The following is a 25,872-nucleotide window of genomic DNA, read 5'->3' as shown; positions in this document are numbered from 1 at the left end:
TGTATAACATTATTAACATCGTTCGCACTTTTCTTGTCGCATCTATGAAGTGTTGTGATGGAATGTCGTCATGTCCTCACACACATGTGAACCTGTACGCTACATCTGCATCAGGAATTGCTCTTTTTTCAGCAGCATCAGAACTTTTTGGTTGTTTCTTTTTGCTCCAGGTTCATGAGGAGCGTTGAACTCGAGGGTAACAGGGAGAGGAACCGGATCTCTGGGATCGGGGACAACATCGGATCATGACAGAGAAAACGTGGCTTCAAAACCTGCTACATAGTCCTGTTGGTCAGTGAGGTGACAGTGTAGAAGCTACAGGACAATGACTTCTGACAAGATACTGATTTTCACATGAGTTCAAAGTCGGTGGAGGAATCAGAAAATACAGCTGCTGTGTAACGAGATCAATATTTCCACGTCAAACACACACAGGCACTCTCTCTCTCTCTCTCTCTCTCTCTCTCTCTCTCTCTCTCTCTCTCTCTCTCTCTCTCTTATGGCTATTTATGCACAAGTAAACAGATAAATGTATTCTCGGTTTAAATGCACTAGTGTCAAACGTCTCTGGTCACGTTGGTGGATCATCAGTCTCCTCAGGAGTCCGTCTATCCACTCGGTTCTGTCCGTGGGTCAGCTGTACCCACACTGATCCCTGCAACTCTGTCCAGCCTCGTCTTCATAGTGTCGTCTCGCTGCTCATGTCTCGGGGGTGGGGGTGGTCCACGTCCGAGTCGTAGTCCGACTCCATCTGGATCTTCACCTGGGGCACGGAGCAGGGCACACCTCGACCAACGGGCGCGGCCGGAGACGAGGGGCAGGAGATCTTCAGGTGGAGGGTGATGCTAGGGAAGGGCAAGCTCCAGTTACCATGACGCCCAGGGTGGAGAAACCAATGTGCAGAAGAGCTCAGCTTAAGGTTGTGGGCTACGTTTTATTAAACAAATAACTCCTAAATGATTATCGGTACTTACAGTACTGACAATGAGATGATGTTTTAGTGAGTTAGTTTGAGACTACTTTGTTTGTTTGTTTGTTTCTTGGTTGGTTGGTTTGATGGTTCACAGACTCCGATAGAGTCTATCTATGTTGGCGCTGCTCTGGACACACGGGCAGGTCGAGGAATTGATTTACACCTTTCTAAACTTACAGATTTGCTGTTTTTCAACATAATTCCACAAGAATTACTCAAAACCCCTGTTACCGTGACAACTATTGCCAGCAGGATCATGCAATTTGTAGGACGCATGATGTGTAGGATTGTTCAGCTCTGGCGAAAGGGTGAGTCTGACAGGTTTGGTGATAGAAAAGCTGTCAAACGGGGCACAAAGGCTCTCAGGGTAATTTTCTAGACTAACGTCTCACAACTCATTCAAAAGAAGTGAATTCCAAACCATGCCTCTTTCAAAGCAATGCAGACATGATGGGCAATTTTGAATCTCTTCCACAAAGGAAAGAGGAAACACAGTCACACTGAATTCGCATTGTGAAATGTTTATCGTATTGAGAAATCGTCTCATTAGCACGGACCCGTTCAAATGTAAAGCGCTGCAGGTCGAGGTCAGAGTTCAGTGGGCAAAAGGCTGGGGGTCGCTCTAGGGTTCACATGCAGGGTGATCATCACGGGTTCACTAAGGACATGGAGGAAAAAGAAACAACCAACATAAAGATGCTTGTTGCATGAAGATGGTCCTCTAAGTCATCATCACACCAGATTTCATTCATTTCTTTGGATTCATTGATCACAGACCGCTGAACGGTGGCTTTGAGACGGATCGATCTCTACAGCAGGTGTTTCAGGTCACCTCACAGTAATTTGCCTTCACAATAGAAGTCACATCAATGAACAATCACAATTCACAGGGTGTGTGCGCTGTAAGACATTCAGCACACGACAGGAAAAGTAGCGACAGGAATACACTTCACACACATTACAATCATCTGCATTGCCTTCAAGTGCATGGAAAGGAGAATGAGGAATAAAGATGAAGCGATAAACCATATTTTATCAAATGAACCTGGAAGCAAACAAACACACTAAACAGAACCAAAACATAATAATTAAGAAGTCCTTTTACACTACTGTGTCTACCGTTTGGCAGATGTTGAACTCAAAGGTTAAAGTAGTTCTGGACCAAATACCAGCGTCCCTAAATGTATTACCCCCAGTCATATCTTATTACGCAGAAAGTTTGAATTTCAGTTGTTCAAGTTTTCAATACTACTCGTCAGTACTTCCTGAAGAAGAAACACACACTGAACCCTGCTGGGTTCTATGTGGGTTATTATTCTACTGTTTCTAGAAGGAGCTTGTGATCTAAATCTAACCAAACCAACTCTCATCACTTCCACTCTTGGAGTATCTCGGAGGTTGTGGTTCTGGTCACATTTATGGTATATCTTTCATCATGAAGGAACGGTTTAGCCATAAATGGAAAGTCAATATCTGCTCACTCCAATTCCAATAGAAAGGTTCTCCAAAAGCTGTTTAAGTCAATCCACTGGACGTTAATGATGTTCATCTCTCATCCAAGAGACTTCTTCTTCAACTGAAGAAGTCTCTTGGATGAGAGACGAAATGTCTTCAAGAACTTTCTTAACGTCCAGTGGATTGACTTAAACAGCTTTTGGATAACCATGACCTGGATGACTGAGATGACTGAGAACTTACACAGACAAATAGAAAGGTTCACAACAAAAACGGTGCAAAGACTTTCCATGCTATCGTTTGTTACCTGTGGAATTTCAAACCTAAGGGGCAACTAGGAAAAATAAAAAGGAAAACGTCTCTTTTACTCCCTTTTAGTAACTTAAGTGAAGTGGCCCTTTCTTTTTAGAAAATTTATTTAGTGTGGGGTCTGTGTGTGGACGCAGCCTGACAATGGGCACCCCACTGGGACTGCATGGCGTCAGGATAGATGAGATCTCTGTAGGGGATGTGCAGCTTAAGGACACAGTACCTGCGGTCCACATCCGACTCGGAGCTGGGGGAGTGGTTGGAGTAGGAGTGAACTTTGTCCTGCAGACACACAACACAGACAGATTGGCACCATCGCACGTGAACCATCACCCCAGTAGGGGGCAGCAGAGCTTTAACTTCCCTACCTCCTCATCACTGTCGTCTAACTTGGGCTTCTTCTTGTCTTTCTCCTTGCCCTTCTTCTTATCGTCGTCCTTCTTCTTCTTCTCTTTCTCAGGCAGGAGGTCGTCCAACCACGCCAGGTCATGCTGGGAGAAAACCATGTCCAGCATCTTCCGGACTCCCATCAGCCCTAGGATCTGAAAGGATGAACACCGACATGCACCGACATGCAGAACACATTTCAAGTCTCATTTAACATTCATCTCATATGTGGCTTTTCTGATTTTGAAAAGATTAGATTGGATTTTTGCAGGAGAGGTTATTGGTGCACCTTTGAAGTGTCCTGGATGTCTGGAAAAAGCCTTGATTTTATGCATTTTGCTACCAGATTATATGAGATTATTCATGTCAAAATCTTGTATTAAAAAGGGTTCTGACTCTGATGTTTGTTAACACGTACCATCACGGGGAAGATGATGGCCAAGAAGGTGGATTTGAGAATCCAGAGCACAGCCAGACATGTGATCTGGACCAGCGTGAAAAGGTGCACCCTCCTCAGGGGAACATGGCGAAGGTATGAGAAGTCCGGCTGGTGTTTGGATGGCATCATGTACAGCTTGATCCGATCCCAGAACTGGTGATGAAAGGGAGTGAAGGGAAGATTAGATGTAAAGGCACAAGTTCTTCCTATAACTCCTCACACAGCTCCAGGTTACAGGTTTCAACTCATCTAAATGCATCTGAAACTCTAATTATTACTGTAGATGAAGGTCATGAATACAGCTCTGAAACCCACAGGTGCTGTTCATGTATTCTATTTCTGCATGCTGTCAGAAAGGCAATAAGTAATTCAACTAGAGCCGCCCATTCATTATGAGAAGCAGCAGCTGGAACAGAACATACCTGGATGCCGCTGAGGGAAGCGACACCCATGTAGAGGAAGACGCCGTACAGCACAGGCATGGGGATGAACTGCAGCGGAAAGAAGACAACATGTTCTCACATCATGTAGGTGTAGTTAGAATAAAAATACAGGAAGTCCTGAAGTGTTGAATCAATACAAGAGTCAAAAATCAACTGAGGCCTCTACCACTGATTTATTCCATCGTTTTCTTTTTAAAGTTACCTTTTTAAATGTCACTTTTTATTCCATAATTTTGTAATTTTTCTGAAGATCACTCTTCATTTTATCTCATTTCTTTACATAACGTGACTCATCAACCAATCACACGGCTGGATTTAACCGTCTCTGGTTGTCAGGCAGCCATGGTGAAACAGAACAGAACTAATATGTAATATCTCTACGTCACAAAGACTTACTTGGTACTAAATTTATGTTCAGATTCGTGCAAACTGCTCCACGGTGCACCGGCATAATGTCCTTAACACTTTGAAAGTATTTTTTAATTGTGACGTACAGTAATCCCTCGTTACTCACGGTAAATACGTTCCAGGAACCGCCCGCAAAAAACAATATTCCGCAATATAGTGACAAACTATTTATTTTATTATTTACAGTAATTTAAATGTTTATCAACCCACCTCATACTGATATTAAACCATCTTTTCCCCACACTCATACAGATTGTTTAAAGCACCCTTACTGTTTCTTAAAACCATGGAAGTGCGCTGCGTTCTGAGACTCACGGAACGCAGCGCACTTCCGGATGCAGTCAGCCAATAGAATGTGAGTATGATATCATGTGACTACCTACTAAATATCTGCAATGTAGTGAAGCTGTGCATCATCATTACTGAAGAACAGCATGCAGAATAAATCATGTGTGTTAATGCTGGACAACAAACACGTGAGGTTGCGTTCTTCACACCTTCAGTACCGGAGCGAGGAAGATGGAGACTCCGGTGAGAGCAAACACCAAAATGCCAGTGATTCTTTGTTCTCTGTGGATTGGATATGGATGACATGAAGTCAGATCCACACAACTTCTCTGTACTTCTAATAAAAAAGACTAATGCCGGAGGATTAAGGATTACGTTACAAGGCTTGTTTCTATGTCCACTTCACCTGACCCCCAGGAACTGGGGCTGCTCCCCCGGAGCGCTGGACTCGCTCTCCATCTTCAACGAGTCGATGTGAGCGATGGAGATGACGGTCGCGGCGACGTACCAGGGCAAACCCATGAAGGAGCAGGTGACCATCAGGATGCCCACCCAGAACAGATCCAGGTGATAGCCGCAGCCTTTCTGTCAGGTAAAACCAGACGAGACGATTGATTTAACACGAGACTAAGACAAACGAAGCTTGTGGGAAGTCCTCCATCCCAGTAGCACCAGTACCTTCAGTTTGTTTTCCTTGCGGTTCACTATAACTGCACTGATCTGCTGGTCCATGAAGATGAGGATGGTGACGAGGAGGGCGGGGACGAAGCTGGCCACGTAAATCCACCACGGGTTTTTACCGAACGGCATCACCAGCCAGCCACGATCCGACCTGGTTGGCTGGTGGGAGATTGGGAGAGGGAGGTGTCGGTTATAGCCGTCCGTTTTATTGGAGCAGCCACAGATCTGACAGACTAAAAAAATCAGCTGCGGATTTTATGCTGCTATAAATGGATTTTTTTTTTCTTGTTTTTTTCTCTTCTGGATAGAATTAAATTGACCATTTATCCATTTAAAGTGTTTAAGCTCAAATAAAAGAAATGTCTCCTGGCTGCAGCGTAATAATTCATGGAGAGACATGATTTATAAGAAGACATGATTTTCTCAGTAAATTCCAGGAAAAGAAAGTGAATTTTTTCAAAATTTTGAACTATTTCTTTCAAGAATAAGCAAGAAAATGGTAAAACAATGATGTAAATGAAAGCAATTACTATGTAGGACCGTGGTTTGCATTAACTCACGCTCTCGGACTCACTCACGCTCTGTTAGAACAGAAGGGAAGTCACAACTTTATTTCTAATGGGGAAAAAGACAAAGTTGCTGCACCTTAAATTCGGTGGGAACAATGAGCTTGGGGGTTTTGAGTCCCATCAGCATGTCGAGCCCCACAAACGTCATGATGGACATGAAGATGGAGAAGTCACTGATGAGTTTCCTCAGCTTATGACGCAGACAGACAAGAACAAAACAGAAAGTTTTTCTTGAGCTGGACTGAAAGCAGAATTGAACAACCCATAAATACAGAAACACGGCCTGTGTCTGACTTCAGCAGACTCCTGTTTGTCTGTGAAACGTAGAGGTCAGTTTTTTTAACCTGTTTGATTATTCAGGTTCCGTCACATTTGACCTTTGGCACCACAAAGAGAGAATCCTGCCAGCTGGAAAATGGGAATCCAAACATGGCATGATTTAAAAGTCAAAGAAAGGCTTTTGGACAAACCTAAAAGTCATCCAAGGGTAACATTTCCTTTTGCTTAGTTGTTGCTGAAATGCAAATGCAGTATTTTGGTGTGACAGTCTCTACATGTTGCTTCAGAGTCTTCATGAAGGTCAGGTCCTGACTGGAACATGACCGTCTGGCTCATTCCTGTGGTTATCTCAACATTCTGACCTTCTGTCTACGGACTGCTATCTGTCATTGTTATTACTAAAGTGGGAGGTGATGTGGGGAGGGGTCCATCCATCCTGTCCATCTCCTGCAAAAAGTCATCTCTGTAGGAGAACCCAAATCTGTTGACTGTTAACCCCAAACCTTCCACACATCACAGAGAAGAACTGAAGGTAGAGACTTTTGTCATTGTATTTTTTTAAATTTCTTTGAACTCTGGTTAATTCTGTGCGTAGGATTTGGAGTAAGATTTTCGGTGTTTAATATTTTATTTTATTTTATTTTTATTTTTGTATTTTATTTACAAAATGTCTTCTGTGCCCTGAAGTGATGGCTTTTGATACATTAGGGATTTTTTATCTGCCTGCCTGCCTGCCTGCCTGCCTGTCTGTCTGTCTGTCTGTCTGTCTGTCTGTGTCTGTCTGTCTGCCTGTCTGTCTGTCTGTCTGTCTGTCTGTCTGCCTGCCTGCCTGTCTGTCTGTCTGTCTGTCTGTCTGCCTGCCTGCCTGTCTGTCTGTCTGTCTGTCTGTCTGTCTGTCTGTCTGTCTGTCTGCCTGTCTGTCTCACAGACATGCAATATCCAACATATGACTTCATTCAGTACCTTGTAACTGTCTCTCAGTGAATGGAGATGTGGTGGGGATTCCTGTAGTGGTAGTAGTAGTAGTAGTAGTAGTAGTAGTAGTAATAGTAGTAGTAGTAGTAGTAGTAGTAGTAGTAGTAGTAGTAGTTGTTGTTGTAATAGTACTAATAGTAATAAAAGTAGTAGTAGTAGTAGTTGTAATAGTAGTAGTGTAATAGTAGTAGTAATAGTAATAGTAGAAGTAATAGTAGTAGTAGTAATATTTGTAGTAGTAGAAGTAGTCATAGTTGTAGTTGTAATAATAGTAGTAATAATAATAGTAGTAGTAGTAATAGTAGTAGTAGTAATAGTAGTAGTAATAGTAATAGTAGAAGTAATAGTAGTAGTAGTAGTAATATTTGTAGTAGTAGAAGTAGTCATAGTAGTAGTAATACTAGCAGCAGTAGTAATATTAGTCGTAGTAGTAATAGTAATAGCACTACTACTACTACTAGTAGTAGTACTAGTAGTAATAGTAGTAGTAAAAGTAGTAATAGTAGTAGTGATAGTAACAGTAATAGTATAGGAGTAATAGTAATAGTAGTAGTAATAGTAATAGTAATAGTAGTAGGAGTAATAGTAATAGTAGTAGTAGTAGTATTAATAGTAGTAGTAGTAGTCGTAATAGTAGTAGTAACAGTAGTAATAGTAGTAGTAGTAATAACAGTAGTAGTAATAGTAGTAGTAATAGTAGTAATACTAGCAGTAATAGTAGTGGTGATAGCAGTAGTAGTAGTAATAGCAGTAGTAATAGTAATAGTAATAGCAGGTACTGTGGTACTGTGGTAGTCACAGTGGTTTTCAGTGGGGGCTGAAGACAGGTGGATGATGCCGAGGATGAGACCTCTTTATTGTGATTATTAGTGGGGCTGGAGACAGGCGGGTCACCTTGGTGGGGAAGTAGCGGCTGAACTTGAACTTCTTCAGGGTGACCGTCATGGTGTAGGTGCCGAAGAAGAGGATGAAGGACATGAGGGCCAGGTCAGGGACGTACTTGCAGGACTTTCCCACCAGAGAGCCTCCGTAGGTCAGACACTCCTTCTTGCTCAGCTGGCTCCAGTCCAGAGCTGTCACATTCAACTGGGATGGAGGAAGAGACCAGGAGGAAGAGGAGCAGTAATTTGAGAATGATAGAATGGAAATGCAAACATGGACGGTGAAAATTGCCTTGGGGTTTTATTCTGCAGAGGGAAATGATAAGATGGATGGTAATAAACATACAGGGGGAAGAAACTGGGGAGACGTCCGCGCCAGACGGAGCTGATAATAGCAATGTTGTCAGGGGGATGTTAAGGAGTCCTTGTAACACACAGGCTGAACATGATCATCTGTAAACACTGAACTGGAAAACAGCGCAGAGTGGAGGCAGAACAGGTATGGAAACAGGTACTTACCCCAGAGACAGCAGAGCTGTTATCTGGCAGTGGGACTAAACCATTGAAGATCATTGCAGCCACTGGTTGTTGAATGGGAGAGAGAAAGGGGGAGAATAGAGAAGGGGCGAGGAGAAAAACAAAAGGGGCCATTATATAATCAGATTCCAGCTGCTGGACACTCAAAAAAACCCCAATGCAGACCCAAAATGAGACACTCACTTGCAAAAAAAGGCGGCCAAATTGTTTGTTGCATGGCAAAAACAAACAAAAGACAAATCAGTTACAGAAATCAATGTCTGCAGACTGCCAATCACACAGCAGAACACACACACAATAAACGGAATAGAGAACACGTGGGGATTATGAAGGTGTAGAAATTTAATTTAAGGAACAATTGAAGGAGCTGAGCAACACCTCCATCGCCTCAGGTCATTACTGTCAATACCAATGAGATATAATTCATTATTGTAGAAGCTCATAGAAACTTCTCAACTTAGTCAAAATAAGCTCAAACACACTTTATGTGTCTGATATTTCATCTTGTTGAGCAATTGAGTTCAGAGCTCAACTGATGGAAACAAAACATATATTATACTTGTAGAAATTTAAATTACCAAATGTCTTAAGCTGGATTTAACCCAGCACTACATATAAGACCTAAATGGGTACTTATTTAAAATTAAATGAACTCCTGTAAACTGTATAAAACTCTCTCCATAAACAGAACCCTGTTAGTGGATGCTTTATTCCAAAAAGACAAATTATCTCGTATCATCAGAGGCTCCGGATTCAACTGGTAGGAAACCCAACTGTTAGACAGGATATTAATTCTCCTCTTAAAGGTCAAACCTGTGGTTTTCTCTTATTTTCTATTACGTCTTTAAATTACTGAGAATTTTTTAGCATTTGGAACGACACCCTGGCACAGCTAGTGGCAACTCATTTGCAAAAAATTAAACTTGCAGAAGCTTTAAATCGTAATTTCATTAATAACAAAACAAAAACAAAAAAATCATACCTAATCTGATAAATGTAATGTTCCTTAACTTGATCTCTAGTGTGTTTTCATCAAGCCATACTGCTGTATTGTCTTCAGTCATTGCTAACATTGCCTGCTTTTGTGTGACTGAACCTTTCCGATGAGGATACAGTAACCTGGTACTGAAGACCTTTCACCTGTGGAAAGGTCAAAATGAGTGTTTTTTGAGGCCGTCCTTGTTGGTTGTCATGTTTAATCGCAAGATTCCACTAAAATTAAGTCGTATTTCCAAATTATTTTCTGTAATTAAATTAAACTTTGGTCTGAGGAAGGGTCTCCTTGCGGTTTGAGTCTCTTCTGAGAGATGAAGGGTGAACTCACCCGGGTCCGGGGCCAGACATTCACACTTGTAGGTGGTGATGTAGTCGGGTTTGAAGTCCGTGTTGATGGGGTAGTATTTGAAGGAGCCCACCATTTTCTTGATGGCGTCAGAGATGAAGATGAAGGAGATGAGGCTGGAGAAGCCCTCCTCGGTGAAGCGCGTCATGTACTTGATGATGTAGCTGGCGTCCGTGGCGACCAGGATTAAACACTGCAGGCAGGAGTGGATGCCGATCCACAGACGGAGCTCCATGTAATCGACACCGTTACTCCTTTGGGTGTGTGGGGGGGGTCAGTGAAGAATCACACAGATGAAGGTCAATCATCTACAGATATTCACTACTGCACTTTCTCACATATATGATTCCATATTCATGAACTTCAGTTTGGAGTGTCTCAATTTGGTCCAGTCATCGCTGGTACATTGACTTTGCTATCTGTATGTGTCACGGTTTGTGCTTTGATTGGATTTGAGGCTAAATATCACAATTAGACTCTCCCACTTTCATCTGGATCAAAAGGCCAGAAAATCAATGTGAAATCAACCCTTTTGTTCCCTCGGTGACACAGACCCTTTGAAAGCTGCTGCATGAAACGCATTTTAAACAAATGTCTTCCCCCCGGCTGGAGTTGAATGGAAATCACGCACAGAATCAAGAGGAGAGGTCATGTGATGAGCAGCCAGAGATTGACTTGTGCTTTCTCCTACAATGGGATTACCAGATAATCCTCTTGATTGACTAATACGCCGCCGCAGCCGGTCTGCTGCGCAGCCATTTGACTCGGAAGAAACTCACTTGCTGAATTCAAAAAGGAGTTTTTCAAAGATGAGTATGGGTCCGGTGGAGCTGAGGATGATGAGGGGCTGACCTCCGAAGAGGCAGAAGACAGAGCCGGCCAGAGCGGTACCCAGGAAGCTCTCCATCACTCCCTGTTGGAGGAGGAAGATACAAGGATGAGGAGGAGGAGGAGGAGGAGGAAGGCAGGAGGACGGGAAATGGAAATGCAGCGAAAATAGCAGTGACGAACGATAGTCGATGACGTCGTGAAATGATATTTGGTTTGAGACAAACAAAACTAAAAAGTTACACAATACTACTCATTGTGACACCCCAGCTTTGCAAAAACTGTAAATATTTTTTCATCTACCTAATAAATATAACATGCAAATGACACTTTGTGTGCTGACGCTGGTTAGTTTTAATCTACTGCTGCTGTCTGCTTTTATAATTGGTTTACTGTAGACCTTCAAGCCCTGTTCAACCTGAATGTGATTTAATAATAATCTACCATGGGCATGCTGTGGCACGAAACACATCTGTGCACCACAGACAAATAATCAAGGAGTGTTCATGCATACAAAAAAAAAGTGGAACAGGTATGAAGTGTTTTGCATAAGAGATAAAACAAATTCAAACACACCATAAAACTCTAATGTTAAGTCTAATGTTAAATGTTTTCAAGGAGTCCAGAGCCTCAGCTCATCTGTGTGTCTGTGGTACCGAACACAGACCACACTGAACTACTCCTTTAAATATCAGGTTTTCTGTGACGAATAGTTTTGTCCATACTCAAACAAACAGTTTCGTGACACTGGTCCTACCTGGTAGTTGTCCGTAGCGTCTCCCAGAAGGCCCCCGAAGGTGATGGCGTTGGTGATGCAGCCCAGGTAGATGAAGAGAACGGCGGATATGGACTGGATGTGGAAACCCTCGTAGAAGTCACTGGGTATCCACGGTACTTTCCGTTTTATGTCCAGCCAGAGACCGCCACAGAACCTGGTGTGGGGGTAACAGCAATGAAACATTACAGGGAGACACAACTGTCTTATTTAAGTGTCTTTAAATAGCTTCTGCATTGTTTTTTTAGGTCCTTCACACTGTTAAATCCAAATTGTTTTTTTTCTTTTTCACAATTTCCACAAAAAATACAACTCTAAAAAAAGGGAGCGCTGCTTAAAAAAGCAATAAAAGCTCAATGTCGAAACCAAGTCACTATCAGAAATTGTTCTCTATAGAAGTTCTTGTGTGCTATGTGCTAACGCAGCAGCGCTACGGTTCCTGCTGGACATTGGATCAGATTGTTTGTGGTGTTTTAGCTGCAGCTGAAGCTGCCAGGCTATAGCACCAATCCAATCCCATTTATTTTTCCAGCAGAGTCCTCATTAGGAAGCATTTGCATGTTTTAGGGGGTGGGATTTGTACCCAAACTATTTCACTTTTTTTCTCACTGTTGATCAATTTATGTTCCAATCTGCTTTACACATGCCAGAGTCCAGATTGGTCTGATCCAAATGTTGCCATGTCGCTTGGACGGCGTACCGTCCAGTGAAGGCCAACTCCTCTCCAAGTTCATGTTGTTCTGGCATTGCTTCATCCTGATCCAGGCCTCCTCCTCCTCCTCCTGCTGTACCATTCATCTGGCCCAGCTCATTTAAGGAAAACACGGATTTCCTAGGGGAAAATGCAACCAAACGCTGTATTTTTGGTTTAAACTCATTGATTCATTATCATAAAAGTCAGCCTCTACAGCGTTTAGTAAAACACGATCCGTCAGCTAAAGAGAATAGAAGCCGAGAGCTTAATGAATACTGGTGATGAAGGGTGAAACTCCAACCTTTTGTCAGCAGAAGTGACTTTCTTGGGCGGCTCAATGCGAATTTTGGGATCCCATTCTCCAGGCGGAAGCACAATCACCTCATCCAGAAACTCATCTATACCTGCGATGAGGTCCTCCCGATCTCTGGCCTTGTAGGCGACATCACTGAAGAGCTGGAGGGGGTAAAGGGACAGGGTTCCACCATATGAATCACAGCACACAGATCAGTATGTACGGCTCATAACAACTGGGATCTGACTTAGATTTCCTGTCATTTCCAGTGGCCTTTGGAGACTTGTTAGCATGAACTCTGGAAGCTTTATTGACATGTTGTCCCCATTTGGAATACATTAAGAAATGGATGTCGATCAGTAACGATGTCCTTAAAACACAGAGTCAAGTGCAGAACAGTGAAATGCAGACAGATTGGGATTGGTAATGACTTGGGCACTGGTCCATTTTTAGTTTTATTAATGGCCACTGCCGCAGAGAGACCCTGTCATTGACTGTAAACCAAAAAGAGCACACGCAGAAGGCATCGGCACACACTAGAAGACAGAAAGGTTTATTTCCAGTCTGTGAGTTGTGGTACCTTTATTGATTTTTCTCCCAAGCAAATATTTTCAAATTTTGGTCTGTGGTCACTGAATTTATCTGAGCCCAGGTCATGTTTCTAGACCAACTTAACTCTGTCTGTCTGTCTGTCTGTCTGTCTGTCTGTCTGTCTGTCTGCCTGCCTGTCTGTCTGTCTGTCTGTCTGTCTGTCTGTCTGTCTGTCTGTCTGTCTGTCTGCCTGCCTGCCTGCCTGCCTGCCTGCCTGTCTGTCTGTCTGTCTGTCTGTCTGTCTGTCTGTCTGTCTGTCTGTCTGTCTGTCTCTCTGTCTCTCTACCTATCTATCAAGGATTTGACTGGTATCTAATTGCCACGTTATGATGGACCAACCAAAGATTTTCAGCAAGTAAAGATATGATGAGTGTTTCTTCACTTATTGCTAGTGGTAGTACTTTTGTGTATGACTGGTTTTAATCTTGGTAGTGCTGTCTTCGCACATCAGGGTAATTCTGGGTTCGAGTCCCGCTCTGTCCGGAGTTTGCATGTGTCTGCGTGGTTTCTGTCCGGGTTCTTCGGCTTCCCCCCACCTCTAAAAACATGCGCTTCAGGTGAATTGGCCGGTCCCAAATTGCCTGTAGGTTTGATTGTGTGCGTGCACGTTTGTATGTACTTCATGTGGCTCTGTGGTGTACTGGCGTCGCCCCTGGAGTATACCCTGCCTCACGCCCCAAATCTGCTAGCTCCAGCAACTCTGCGATCCGCAATGGCGGAATAAGTGGGTACTGAAGATTTATACTGAAGATTCTCTGCTCCTGCTTCGAAAATATCACACATCACACATGCTTAGTGGTATAGGAAAGAGTTAAAATTGTGATGAGCGTCTCCCAATTAGCAACCTATAGTAACTCATTATCGCCGTGGAAACCCTGCTCCTGACTGATTCTTAATCCTTTCCAGATGTAATTATGACACAGTATGAATATATCTCGTTTTACCAGCAGGCCTAACCACAGGCCATGTTCAGTTCAGCTCCAGCTCACAGCCTGTACAGAATGTGACTCCATGTTCACTGAGATACTATTAGCATGTGCTGTATACTCAAGACAGACGGTCACAGAAACATTTTCAAATGCAATGACAGACACTTACATCATCCACCATTAACGTTGCTATGGCTCGGCCAATCTCATTATAGGACTTGGCTTTTCCTTGAGGCCCCAAGAGAATAAACAGGAATCTGTACAGTGATGAGACAATGGTGAGGCATGTGTTAGGATTTCAGGTGGGTGACAAAAAGAGCTTTGTGAAGAGCAGAAATGTATTCCAGGGCATTTCACCTTGTAGGAACAGGGACTTCAGTCAGACCCCCCAGTGTAGTCGCTTGGGCCAGGCGGACAAAGGCTACAAAGGGTTTGTTGAGGAAATCCACTTCACCCACCAACACATTAGAAGCCTCAGCATCTCTGGGAATCTTCTTCATGAATTTATTTTTTAGCTGCAGAGGTAAAGACAGAGATCACAGTGGGACATGGTAGGATGCCATCTTTACTGGATGCATTCCGTTATCTGTGTCAACGCCAGAATTTGATACCTGAACTCCATCCATCCAAGTTTTTATTAAATCTGTCTGGTAGTTCTTTCAAAATACGGCACCCAAACCAACTCAATCCGACCCAAACCAACTTAGCCCAACCCAACCAAACCCAACCCGATCCAACCTAACCTAACCTAACCTAACCTAACCTAACCTAACCTAACCTAACCTAACCTAACCTAACCTAACCCAACCTAACCTAACCTAAACTAACCTAACCTAACCCAACCTAACCAAACCTAACCTAACCTAACCTAACCCAACCTAACCTAACCTACCCTAACCTAAACTAAGCTAACCTAACCTAACCAAGCCCAACCCAACCTAACTTAACCTAACCCACCGAAACAACCAACCAACCAACCAACCAACAAACAAACAAATAAACCAAACAACCATCTAACATATGACAACAAGTTAATAAATAATAAAATTAATTGTTTTAACAAAACAAACATGGACTGTTCTTTCTTCATAACCATCGCTATACAAAGATTGACTGATTGAGAACATAATTGGACAAATAAATTATCAGTGCTATAATTGCTAGCTGAAACTTCAACAGGGATAATTACAATATCACACATTATGTGTTAACAGTCTCTCTAAACCTGCCAGATTTTTTCGGGTAGAGTATCTATGAAGCAGCTGATATTTGCAACCTTGTGTTTTCCCATGAGCGTTGAACCTGAAGAGAGGCAAAACACACACAGACAGAGACAACAATGACTGCCCCTGAAGGTGTTTCAGGAAATTGGATGGCAGTACAATAACACTTAGTAATGACAAGCAGCATCCCAAAGCTCCATGTGAGGGATAATCACATGGACTGGCAAATGAGATCCATGTTCTCCTGATGCCAGCTCAGTATTGACACTCACACTGACACACGCACACGTTAATAAATTATCACTTGTGCATTGTTGATCAGCCTGGTGAAGGCTGGACCACTCAGAACCAGTACTCAAAGTTCATAACTCACATCACACACTTGTAAAGACACTCTCTTTGTGCGTAGAGGATATCTGAATGACGCTCAGTCACAACATGAACAACCTGACGTTGGTCCCAACACAAGTCACTGTGTTTAACACACATTATAGCTTCAGCCCAATAAAGCAGTGACTTATGTGTTTGCACGCTTCCTCCATCGCTAGCTGTCATCTTCAGATGCAGTTGTAATGAAATATTGATGATACTTCAACACCTGAGACATGTGACTGGTAGATACGCAGAGGATACTAACTGGAGATAGCTTCCATGTACAGACAGAGATATTTTTATGATAAAAAGGTCAGAATATGAATTTTACCATCACAGAAGAATAAAAATAAAACCCTGTACAATTTTTTAAAAAAAACTTATTTGGAGGAAAGATTGATTTTGATTGTGATCTTCTTTGTATTCTGCATAATTCAATACCACAAAGCAAGATTTAAATTAACAGTTAACCCAAACAGGAAGATCCAGTGCATTAACCCCCATATTGATGGAAAGTTTTCATTTAGCAGCGCATTAAGAGCTCGATCGTATGACTTCGTTAAGCTTAGAGGCTGCAGTGGTGATTTCGTTTTAAAAAAGGATGTAAATAACATTTTTTCCGATCAGTTTGGGACTTCAAACTTCTTTGCGTAATTTTAAAACCAAACTCCATCTTCTCCAGGCAGAATGCAGTGGCACTCGCATGATGTTGCTTCTCCTGGAACGTTTAGTCAACTGAAAACCTTCCATCCAACTTTCCATCAACCTCAGTGTGAGTGGAGGATGACTGAACTGTCTTTTCAAGGTTCTTTTAAGATCGTAAACAGATGAACAGAAGACTGAAATGAGTACCTGGTCTGTGCTCGGAGTATCTGCGATGTCATTCATGCTCCTGCTTTGGGCATGACCTGGTGACAAACAAGAAGATGTCTACATCATAAACACCGTATTTTACAGATTTCAAAATATCATCCACTCAAATAAGGATCAACTGTCACGTTAAATTTAATCAGAGAACAAGGTGAAGCAATAACCTGTAACAGGGTATTTTACCCCAACAGGAGGAAACACTTTAATGACAGTAGACTTTGATAACTCCTCAAAATCAATATCAGACACCAACGTCTGTTTTTGTGTTGAGATAAATTGGTGAATAGAGTCTATCTGAGTCTATCTTGGTGTCCTGCTGAGAATGCTGCCACCTTATTTTTAAGGTATTCACCGTCAGCTGAGTCCAACATTCTTGGTATGAATGGATCAGTTTACAGATGAATGCCAGTCGTTGAGTAAAGAAGACTAAACAGATTAATATATATATATATATATATATATATATATATATATATATATGATATATGAGGTTTTTTTTAAATCAAATGTCTTGTTAAGACCCTTCAACAGTGAAAGGACTCAGATGCAGTGTGTGTCAAAGCTGATGGGTTGATATTGAGTGTTGTCATGTCTCATGTTGTCATGTCATGTCTGAGAATCTTCTGTCCAACAAGAAAATGATGAAACTAGTGAAACTTATTTTTATAGATCGAAAGTAAGATGTTTGTGGACATAATGAGCATCTACAGAAGTGAGATCCACAGACTGTGGATCCACAGACACTCACGAAGGCGACCGTAGCTGGCAGACTGCTGCTTCAACTGGAGGTCCTCCGTGGATCGATTAAAGTTGGTCGACGACCCCAAACCCGACACGCCCCGCGACCCCACATTCCGACCTGGCAAAGGAAAGGAAATAGAAAGAAGACAAACAGTAACGGAGCGGTAATGGGTTGTGATTTATCCAGCAATCTGAGGCCTGCCTGGAGGAGATGAGGAAATGCGACAATGGTAATGAACTCGTCAATCTTTAATGTATCCCCTGTGAAGGATATGAGTCTTGTTGACTGAGTCCATTCATTTACCACGGAAGTCTAAGATGGACGTGACTGTAAGATGTACGATCACAGTGGACCAATCACAGATAACGACAGGAAATGGCTATATGTCAGGGCGACAGTCCTTTCCTGTTCCAACAGGGTCTGACCTGATTATGATCACTTCGTCTGTGCTGGAGGTCAGTAAACTCTTCTAGAGGCCATAGCAGCGTTGTTTACTAGCCAGATGATCGTTTCTGATTGGACACTCACTGGTAGAAGAGCTGGATTTGCCGATGTCAGCGAGCGAGCGGTGGATCGGCTTCTTGGTCTGATGTCGATGTTTTCTCAGCAGGACGAAGGTGATCTTCTCTCTCAGCTCAGGAGACAACACGCCTTCCTCCACCTGCCTCTCAATGATGTCATCTGGGAAAAGACACGTTCAGAAGATTTAACCTTGGAATCCAATGTGTAGAAATATTCAGCCTTACAGAGAATACATGGCTGGGTGCTGCTAGTGTAGAGCAGTTCAGGATGATGTTCATACTTCACAAAGTATTAAATGCAAATTCACTTTAAGTACACATTGGACTAAAAATTGAAAACTAATGTGTAATGTAGTTGTGGTTTTAGTGGTTTAAAAGTATTTTAAACAATTCAAGATTATAAGAGCTATATGTTAAAGAAATTCTACCTACATGGAACCTCTATTCAAACCACCGATGGCTGCCTCAATCTGTGGAAGTTTAGCTGCTGTTCACTATTTCTAATGGCTTTTAAATGATTTATTGATCACTGCATACAAACGCACACATTCTGCTTTGTGGGAGAATCTGTGGTAGTTGTGTGTCACGCAAGAGTTGTAACATTTCATACATGTATAAATGCAAATAGATAGATAGATAGATAGATAGATAGATAGATAGATAGATAGATAGATAGATAGATAGATAGATAGATAGATAGATAGATAGATAGATAGATAGATAGATAGATTTATGTGTATATATACTGTATATACTGTATATACAGTATATATACACACACATAGTGTATATGTGCTGTGCTGTGTATGTATATATGTATATATATATGTATATATGTATATATATTTATATATTTATATCTATCTATGTCTATCTTTACTGAGTCTATACATATATACTGAGTGTGTGTATATACGTACTGTATATATATATACACTGTATTTACAGTGTATATACAGTATATACTGTATGAACAGCATACGTTTTGTGCACATATATATAGAAAAAATGCAGTATATATGAAGACTATATAGACGCACACACAAGGTCTATACATTTACAGTATACAGTATATAAGAGACTTGTGTATGCATCTGTAGTATATATACAGTATACACACACATTCTATATATTTACAGTATATATAAGTGCATATGTGTCTTGTGTATGTTTATAAATATATATTAACTGTATACACACAGTTTATATATTTACTGTATATTTGTCTTCTATATGTATTTATAGTATATATAATATAAACTATAAATACTGTATATATAATATATATATAAACTGTATGTATGCGTGTGTATATATATATATATATATATATATATATATATATAAACACAGTCTATATATTTACTGTACGTCTCTTGTGTATGCAAACGGAGGATGATCTCATGAACGATCTGACACACACACACACACACACGCCGTGAACTGAGGAGCGTCTGTGGAGACAGGCCTGTTCTGCCCAGCTGGAAGGTTCTCCTCCTGCTGTGATGAAGATTATAATGAACACCTTCACTGTCTGTCAGCCGCGATGATGACGATAATAATACGACTTTAATGACTGACGCTGTGCTCTCCCTTTATTTGGAAGTGTCTGGGGATATTTATGCCTTTTCATTTGTCTGTCATACTTCTTTACGCTGACATTTCCTGTGAGATTAATTAAATATTTTGTATTCTATTTAAATGATGCACATGTTGAAAGAATACATGATAAGATGGACTCAAGCGTCTCACCAACGATCTGAGGCAGGGAGTATCCATCCAGGTCCAGCAGGACGGTCCCTGTCTGGAGACACGTCCTGAGCTCAAACAGGCTGTGCAGCGACAGCGTGGAGACGTGTGGTTTGCTCCACCTCTCTCCTCCCTCCTCCACCTTCTCTTCAAACTTCACCCACCTGGAGACGGGGAACAAACAGCAGAGTGACGGGTGAGGAACACACATCTGTTGTTCTGTGGTTCGAGCTGACAGCTCTCAGAACGACTCAACGTTCTGATGTGAAAGAACCGCTTTAAGGAGTTTTGAACTCAGATGTTTGGCAAAAAAAATATTTAATCTCAGTTTGTGTGTTTTGTGGGAAACTTATAGATCAAATGCAGTGATGGTTTCAGAATAACAATCCTGTCTTATTTTTTATCGCTGTATCCTCCTTCATCCTTCTCTCTTTCCCTCCAGTGTGTGATTGTGTCGTTGTGTGATGGTTTCTTTTCGTGTGTTCGTGTTTGTGGGTGTGCTCACCCACCTAGCCGACTCCTTCCACTCCAGCTCGTCTCCTTCTCGCTGCAGAGTGTCCATCTCGGTGAAGAGCGTCGGCGTGGGAACGTCATCATCCTCACTCAGGATGTAGCGCAGCCGCTCAGCTGCTGGAGACACTGGATGGAAGGAAATGGAAGGCTTCACACATTATTTTAATACTTACAGTATTTTCTGGACTATAAGGTGCACCTTCAATAAATGCTATATCCTAAAACATTTTTGTATATAAGGCGCACTGGATTATAAGGCGCATCTGATTATAAGGGGCTCCTTCAATGAATGGCCTATTTAAAAAACTATTGCATATATAAGGTGCACTGTTGGTTTTTGCGAAAATTAAAGGCTTTCAGGTGCGCCTTATAGTGCGCACTTATATTATTGTAGATATTTAAAATGCAATCAAAATGATCTAAAACACATTCAACACAGTAAGTTAATGGTTTTAATGGTGGACTGGTCCTCAGAGCACCGTCATCGTCAGCTTCCAGCTTCTCTACCAGGCACAGTTTTAACTGATGGATAAATATGACCTGTCAATTACGAATAGAAATAATTAATCCATTATTGATCCTCCACTTCCTTTTCACTCACACAGCTGTAAAGTATTCCTGTCACTTTCCACAGCGCTGCTGATTGCAGTCATGAAGTCAAACTCCAGATCATGTATAACCGATTATGGGTATTCAATGAGGAGTCTATTGTGCAATCATGACCGTATGGAGGGTGAGTGTGTGTCCATGCGTATGGAGGATGCTGCAGGGGGGGGCAGTTTGCTGACCACAGTGCTGCCATGCACCGAGTTACACGTGATGAGTCACGCAGATCGACCAGCTTTATTGAGCGTGAACTCCATTTATATGTTGTTTTTTCTGAGTGACAAGCAATGGTGGAGTCAATAACACAAAACATGTGCAAAAAAAAAAGTATAGAACAGAGAATGTGTTTGTGTAGAGCAGCAGGGATGGGGACGACTAGGATACAAAGATAGAATGAATGGAGGATGGTTTTGGTTTTTATTTAATTTACATTTACAATTACTTTTAAATGACATAACTCTCTGTTTTCCTGTTACCTATGCTGGTTTTAGTGCTGATACTGGTGCGCCATAGAAATTCAGCAATGTGGACAAGTTGCCCTGCCAACGTCTTTGAGATTCAAAGCGGAGTTGTTCTCCTCGTTGCTTCAACGTGAATCAGGTCGTGTCCCCTGCTGCTCACATTAACGCCGCTGAAGGTTGGCAAAATCAAATCTAAGGCATGAGGTGAGAGGAGCGCAACAAAACGGTGATAAACGAGAACTGGTTCACGTCTTACTTTTTAAATGAAAAGCTAAACGCTGGCCCTGGTTGTGTGTAATAAACGTGTTGCATACACCACAAGTGTTCCATATATGCACGACATACAGTACAGATGAAATTGCAGTCCTCTCTGACCCACGGTAAACAGGCAGTACAGCAGGCAGTACAACACAGGCAGAGCAACAGGAAGTACAACAAGCAGTACAGCAGGCAGTACAACAGGCAGTACAACACAAATTATTAGACGAAACACAAGGGATGGTAAACTTCTCTATACACTCTCTAATCCTGTAGGGGAAGTGACGTGTGCGCAGTCCCTGAGGTGGCGGGGGGAGAGAAAGAGAGAGAGGTATTCAGGTGCTTGGGGGAGGGCAGGGCAGGGTGAGGGTAGAGTTCATAAGGGCCACTCCTGCAGTTCAGTGTTGGGCCCCTATAGATTTGACTTCCCAGTAGAAATAAAAGCACAGACTAAACTCTACAGAACTATTTCTTGAATCCTGACTCAAAACGAGCCGTTCTGGCCTCACGTTACCCTGATCTTGTGAGATGCCGTCCCAAACCTTGCCATCGGTCTCACCTGTGCGGTGGACGCCCTGGAGGCTCTGCTCGGTGGAGTCCATCATCCCCTCCTCCAGATCGATGTCTCTGTAGGGCTCCTGGTGTCGGTGCTGGTCGAAGCGCCTGTCCCTGTCCACGTCCACATTCTCACGGCTGGAGCGCCGTCGCCTGCGTTTGCGCCGGTACCCTCGAGGCACCGGGACACCGATGTAGATGGACTGGGGGTCTGAGGACAGACACAGACCGTTACTGGTCCTGATGCAGGTTTGTGGGCTGGAGCAAAGCCTCATGGGACACAGGGTGACATAAATGCTGATTGGTGAGATAAGTGTCATGTAACGATATATTTGTATTGATATACCTTATATATATATATATATATATATATATATATATATATATATATATATATATATATATATATATATATATATATATATATATATACACATACAGTATATACTGTATATATAAGTAAAGACAACTGTGTAAAGAAAACTTTAGAAAAACATTGATCTTATTTTTATGTATACAGTAAAATTTAGTTTTTGTTTTTTTCCCAAACAGTGTGCAGTTAGACCACTTTTTTTCTGAAAATCTAAAACACACACACACACACACACACACACACACACACATGCGCACACACACACACACACACACACACACACACATGAATTCAGAAACTAAAAGGTCAATGAGCATAAAGCATAAAGAGAGCGAAGAGGACGAGTCCATCACAGATCAGGTCGGGAGACAATGAAGAGGTCAGAGGTCACATCAGCAGAGGATCGTACATCATTACATTTCTATTTCCTGTTCTTTCAAGGAAAATTCTGACACAGAAAGAGAAACACACATATACAAACACACACACACACGCACGCATGCACGCACGCACGCACGCATGCACGTACACACACACACACACACACACACACACACACTCACCTTCTTCCTCATAACGAAGATGAGACACACCCATCCCTCGATCTCCATGTTCCATCCTCCTGGAGACAGATGAGATCATTATGGAAGAGAATCATTTGGCTGTGTGTGTGTGTGTGTGTGTGTGTGTGTGTGTGTGTGTGTGTGTGTGTGTGTGTGTGTGTGTGTGTGTGTGTGTGTGTGTGTGTGTGTGTGTGTGTGTGTGTATGTGTGTCGTGTTATTGTACATGCAATTTCATGTCTTTACACGTGGTCATGTGTGTTTTTGTGCACACGTGTGTGCCAGCGGCTGGTCACTGGCCTGCAGGCCGGGTCACCCCACGATCAATGGGGAAATAATTAAAATCACGTCGATCAATGGGAACACGCTTAATTAAAACCCAACGTGAAGATAACTCGTCACACGTGGGACCGATTCACACACACCCGATGCCACCAGCAAACACCAGCATGTTCCCGCCGGGGGGGGGGGGGGTGTCAGGATTTACATTTAATCTGTCATCTGCTGTAAATGTGGGTTTGATTCCATCTGGGATTTGTGTCCACGAGGAGAGGTGTTTGATTAAAGTGATTATGTGATAGATGCATAAGTGAACCAAAGCTGTAAACAGTAGCAGCCTAAAATATTTAAATTGATATTTTATCAATATTTACCTGTCAGAACGTGTTGCTATGGCAATCACTCTATTACCCTAAATTGAAAGTGCTGTTTATGGCTGCAGAATGCACCTAAGCCCATCAGTCAATCCCATTTTAATGTTAATTTTGTTCATAGATGCTGCTTCTGTCTAATGATGAGCAGGTCTGCAGAGAGTTTGACTGAAAACATCACTCAGGTGTTGCTGCTGGAGGGAAAACTCATTTCAAACTCATTTCCAACGAGGGCCACATCATCAGCATAACGGCTGTCCTCAAAGGGCCAAACTATGGGACACTTAAAAATGTAAGTCAATGTAAAATAAATGTATAAATTTCTACTTAAAGTTAAATAACTTATTCTAGTTCCAAACATTACAGTTACACAGGAAAACATGTTTGTTTGTTTCTCTGTTCTAACATAAATCCTTTTCATTTGTCAGGTTATTAAACCCACAGAACTCCATCAATCAAGGATCAAACTATCAATCAATAAAAAAAATAACATCAGACACAAGTTAGGACATTAACTTTGTTCAAAACGGTTTTGTTCAAATAGGCTGAATTACTGCATTGTGGGAAATGTAGTTTCTGGTCAAAGCACACTTTTGATCTACTATTAGAGACACTGGATTATAGAACGCATCTGAGAACTCATCTTCAATGAATGATCTATTTTTACATTTTTTTCATATATAAGGCACATTGCAGTATGAGAAAATGAGAAAATTAAAGGCCTTTAGATGTGCCTCATAGTGCGGAAAATAATGTATTAATTTTTACACTCTGACCTTTTACGCTCTCACGGGCCACATAAAATAATGCAGTGGGCCACATTTGGCCCCCGGGCCTTGAGTTTGACACATGACACTTAACAGATAAATTCCATTATCGGATCATTTAATAACTAAAGTTTATAAGAAGTGCTCTAATGTAATTATAATATGAGCCAAACTGAACTGAGTAAATGCTATCATAGGGTGTGGAGTTTTGTTCTTGACTCCTCCTGGACAGAATTTGGTTTTTGTCCTGACACTTGAAAAACAATCCAGGTTTGAGGAATAAGAAGAGTGAGGTGGGATTGAGCCCAGCGAGTCGGATTATCTGCTATGAGTCTGTGTAATCTGGCATCCTGCCTGTCATTAGTGCTGTCACATCAGTGTCCTTCACACCCAGTGGGCAGCCGTAGCCAAAGCTGCAGGCTGTGGCCCCCGCCCCCTGATCGATGGGCTCCCCTATGCACAGAAACCCTCGCACGGCTTCATAGAGACGTCAACACGCAGGAACACACACACACACACACACACACACACACACACACACACACACACACACACACACACACACACACACACTCCTGTCTGTGATGATGTCATCTGCACACGTGATCAGTTTACACACAACAGAGGGGCGTCATGTCTAATGAGTCGGATTTAACGTTCAAAACAGACCAGTGTGGCATGATCATCAATTACATCGATAATCAATCACGTTGATGATCAATCATGTTGATAATCAATCATATCGAACTTCTATGTTTTTTCCTTACTAGTTATTTGTGGACTGATTTCAGTGACTACTCTGATTACCGTACTCATTTGTATGCACGCACACACACACACACACACACACACACAAACACACACACACACACACACTTGGGTGATAACGATTGATCGAGTCGTTTCCCTTTCATATCAGCTATTTGTCATCAATCATGCGTTTTATTAGTCAAACCGTCCTTTCTGGATCTTTATCTGGTTTATTTTTTGCTCTAAAATTGCTTTTGAGATTGAAATAAAATTCATAATTAGCAAATATTTACCAAAATCAATGAGTTTAATCTCATCCAACTTTTAAATATATTGTCTTTGTGCTGTTTGCAGCTGAATTGAATATCAGTAAGGAAGCGGTGAGGTTTAGTTTTGTTAATTTTATGTAGTGTCCTATGACCGGCTTCTTTTTAATAAACCCAAACTTTATATGTTCTTATACACGTATAAGGACCAAATATACGCGTGGACATCTCCACACTGATTATTTAAAACATTTATTGATGAAGCACTTTTACTTGTAGAGGCTGTTGGAACATCAGTAGCCTCTAAAGCCCCTGTTGGAGGCTCCCCTTTATCATTGACTAGATTTATCTCATTTACATGTGTTTGTCTGGAACTAAACACTAACCACTTGAAAACAGGCTCATAAAATAAAAACACAGGATGTGACTGAAGCAAAGCGATCACTGAAGCAGAGAAAGCAGGAAACAAACAAACGTCCTACCTGGATTAGTCGTCAGCTGGAGTGAGTGAGAGTAGGAAGAGCCTCCGCCGCCTGGACGCCAACATCCCAGTGAAC

General features: G+C 41.9%; 1 protein-coding gene across 1 annotated transcript; it reads right to left on the bottom strand.

Annotated features, from left to right (window-relative positions):
- On the bottom strand, nt 1-25,872 carry slc4a5a (solute carrier family 4 member 5a). The gene is made up of 26 exons (XM_068310269.1): nt 25,798-25,872; nt 22,885-22,943; nt 21,953-22,159; nt 20,065-20,194; nt 19,559-19,719; nt 17,814-17,966; nt 17,292-17,402; nt 16,526-16,581; nt 14,436-14,593; nt 14,248-14,335; nt 12,565-12,719; nt 12,270-12,401; nt 11,552-11,726; nt 10,746-10,879; nt 9,949-10,220; nt 8,607-8,641; nt 8,101-8,292; nt 6,029-6,142; nt 5,381-5,542; nt 5,109-5,287; nt 4,912-4,984; nt 3,986-4,054; nt 3,543-3,716; nt 3,106-3,279; nt 2,961-3,019; nt 1-845 (listed from the first exon to the last, which is right to left on the bottom strand). The coding sequence occupies exons 2-26, from the start codon at nt 22,937-22,939 to the stop codon at nt 680-682; spliced, it is 3,384 nt and encodes a 1,127-aa protein (XP_068166370.1). The 5' UTR covers nt 22,940-22,943; nt 25,798-25,872; the 3' UTR covers nt 1-679.

Source organism: Antennarius striatus, chromosome 3 (assembly GCF_040054535.1).
Source record: "Antennarius striatus isolate MH-2024 chromosome 3, ASM4005453v1, whole genome shotgun sequence".
NCBI lineage: Eukaryota > Metazoa > Chordata > Actinopteri > Lophiiformes > Antennariidae > Antennarius > Antennarius striatus.
The sequence above is the reverse complement of the archived record's forward strand: the minus strand, read 5'-3'. Positions and strand labels throughout refer to the sequence as shown.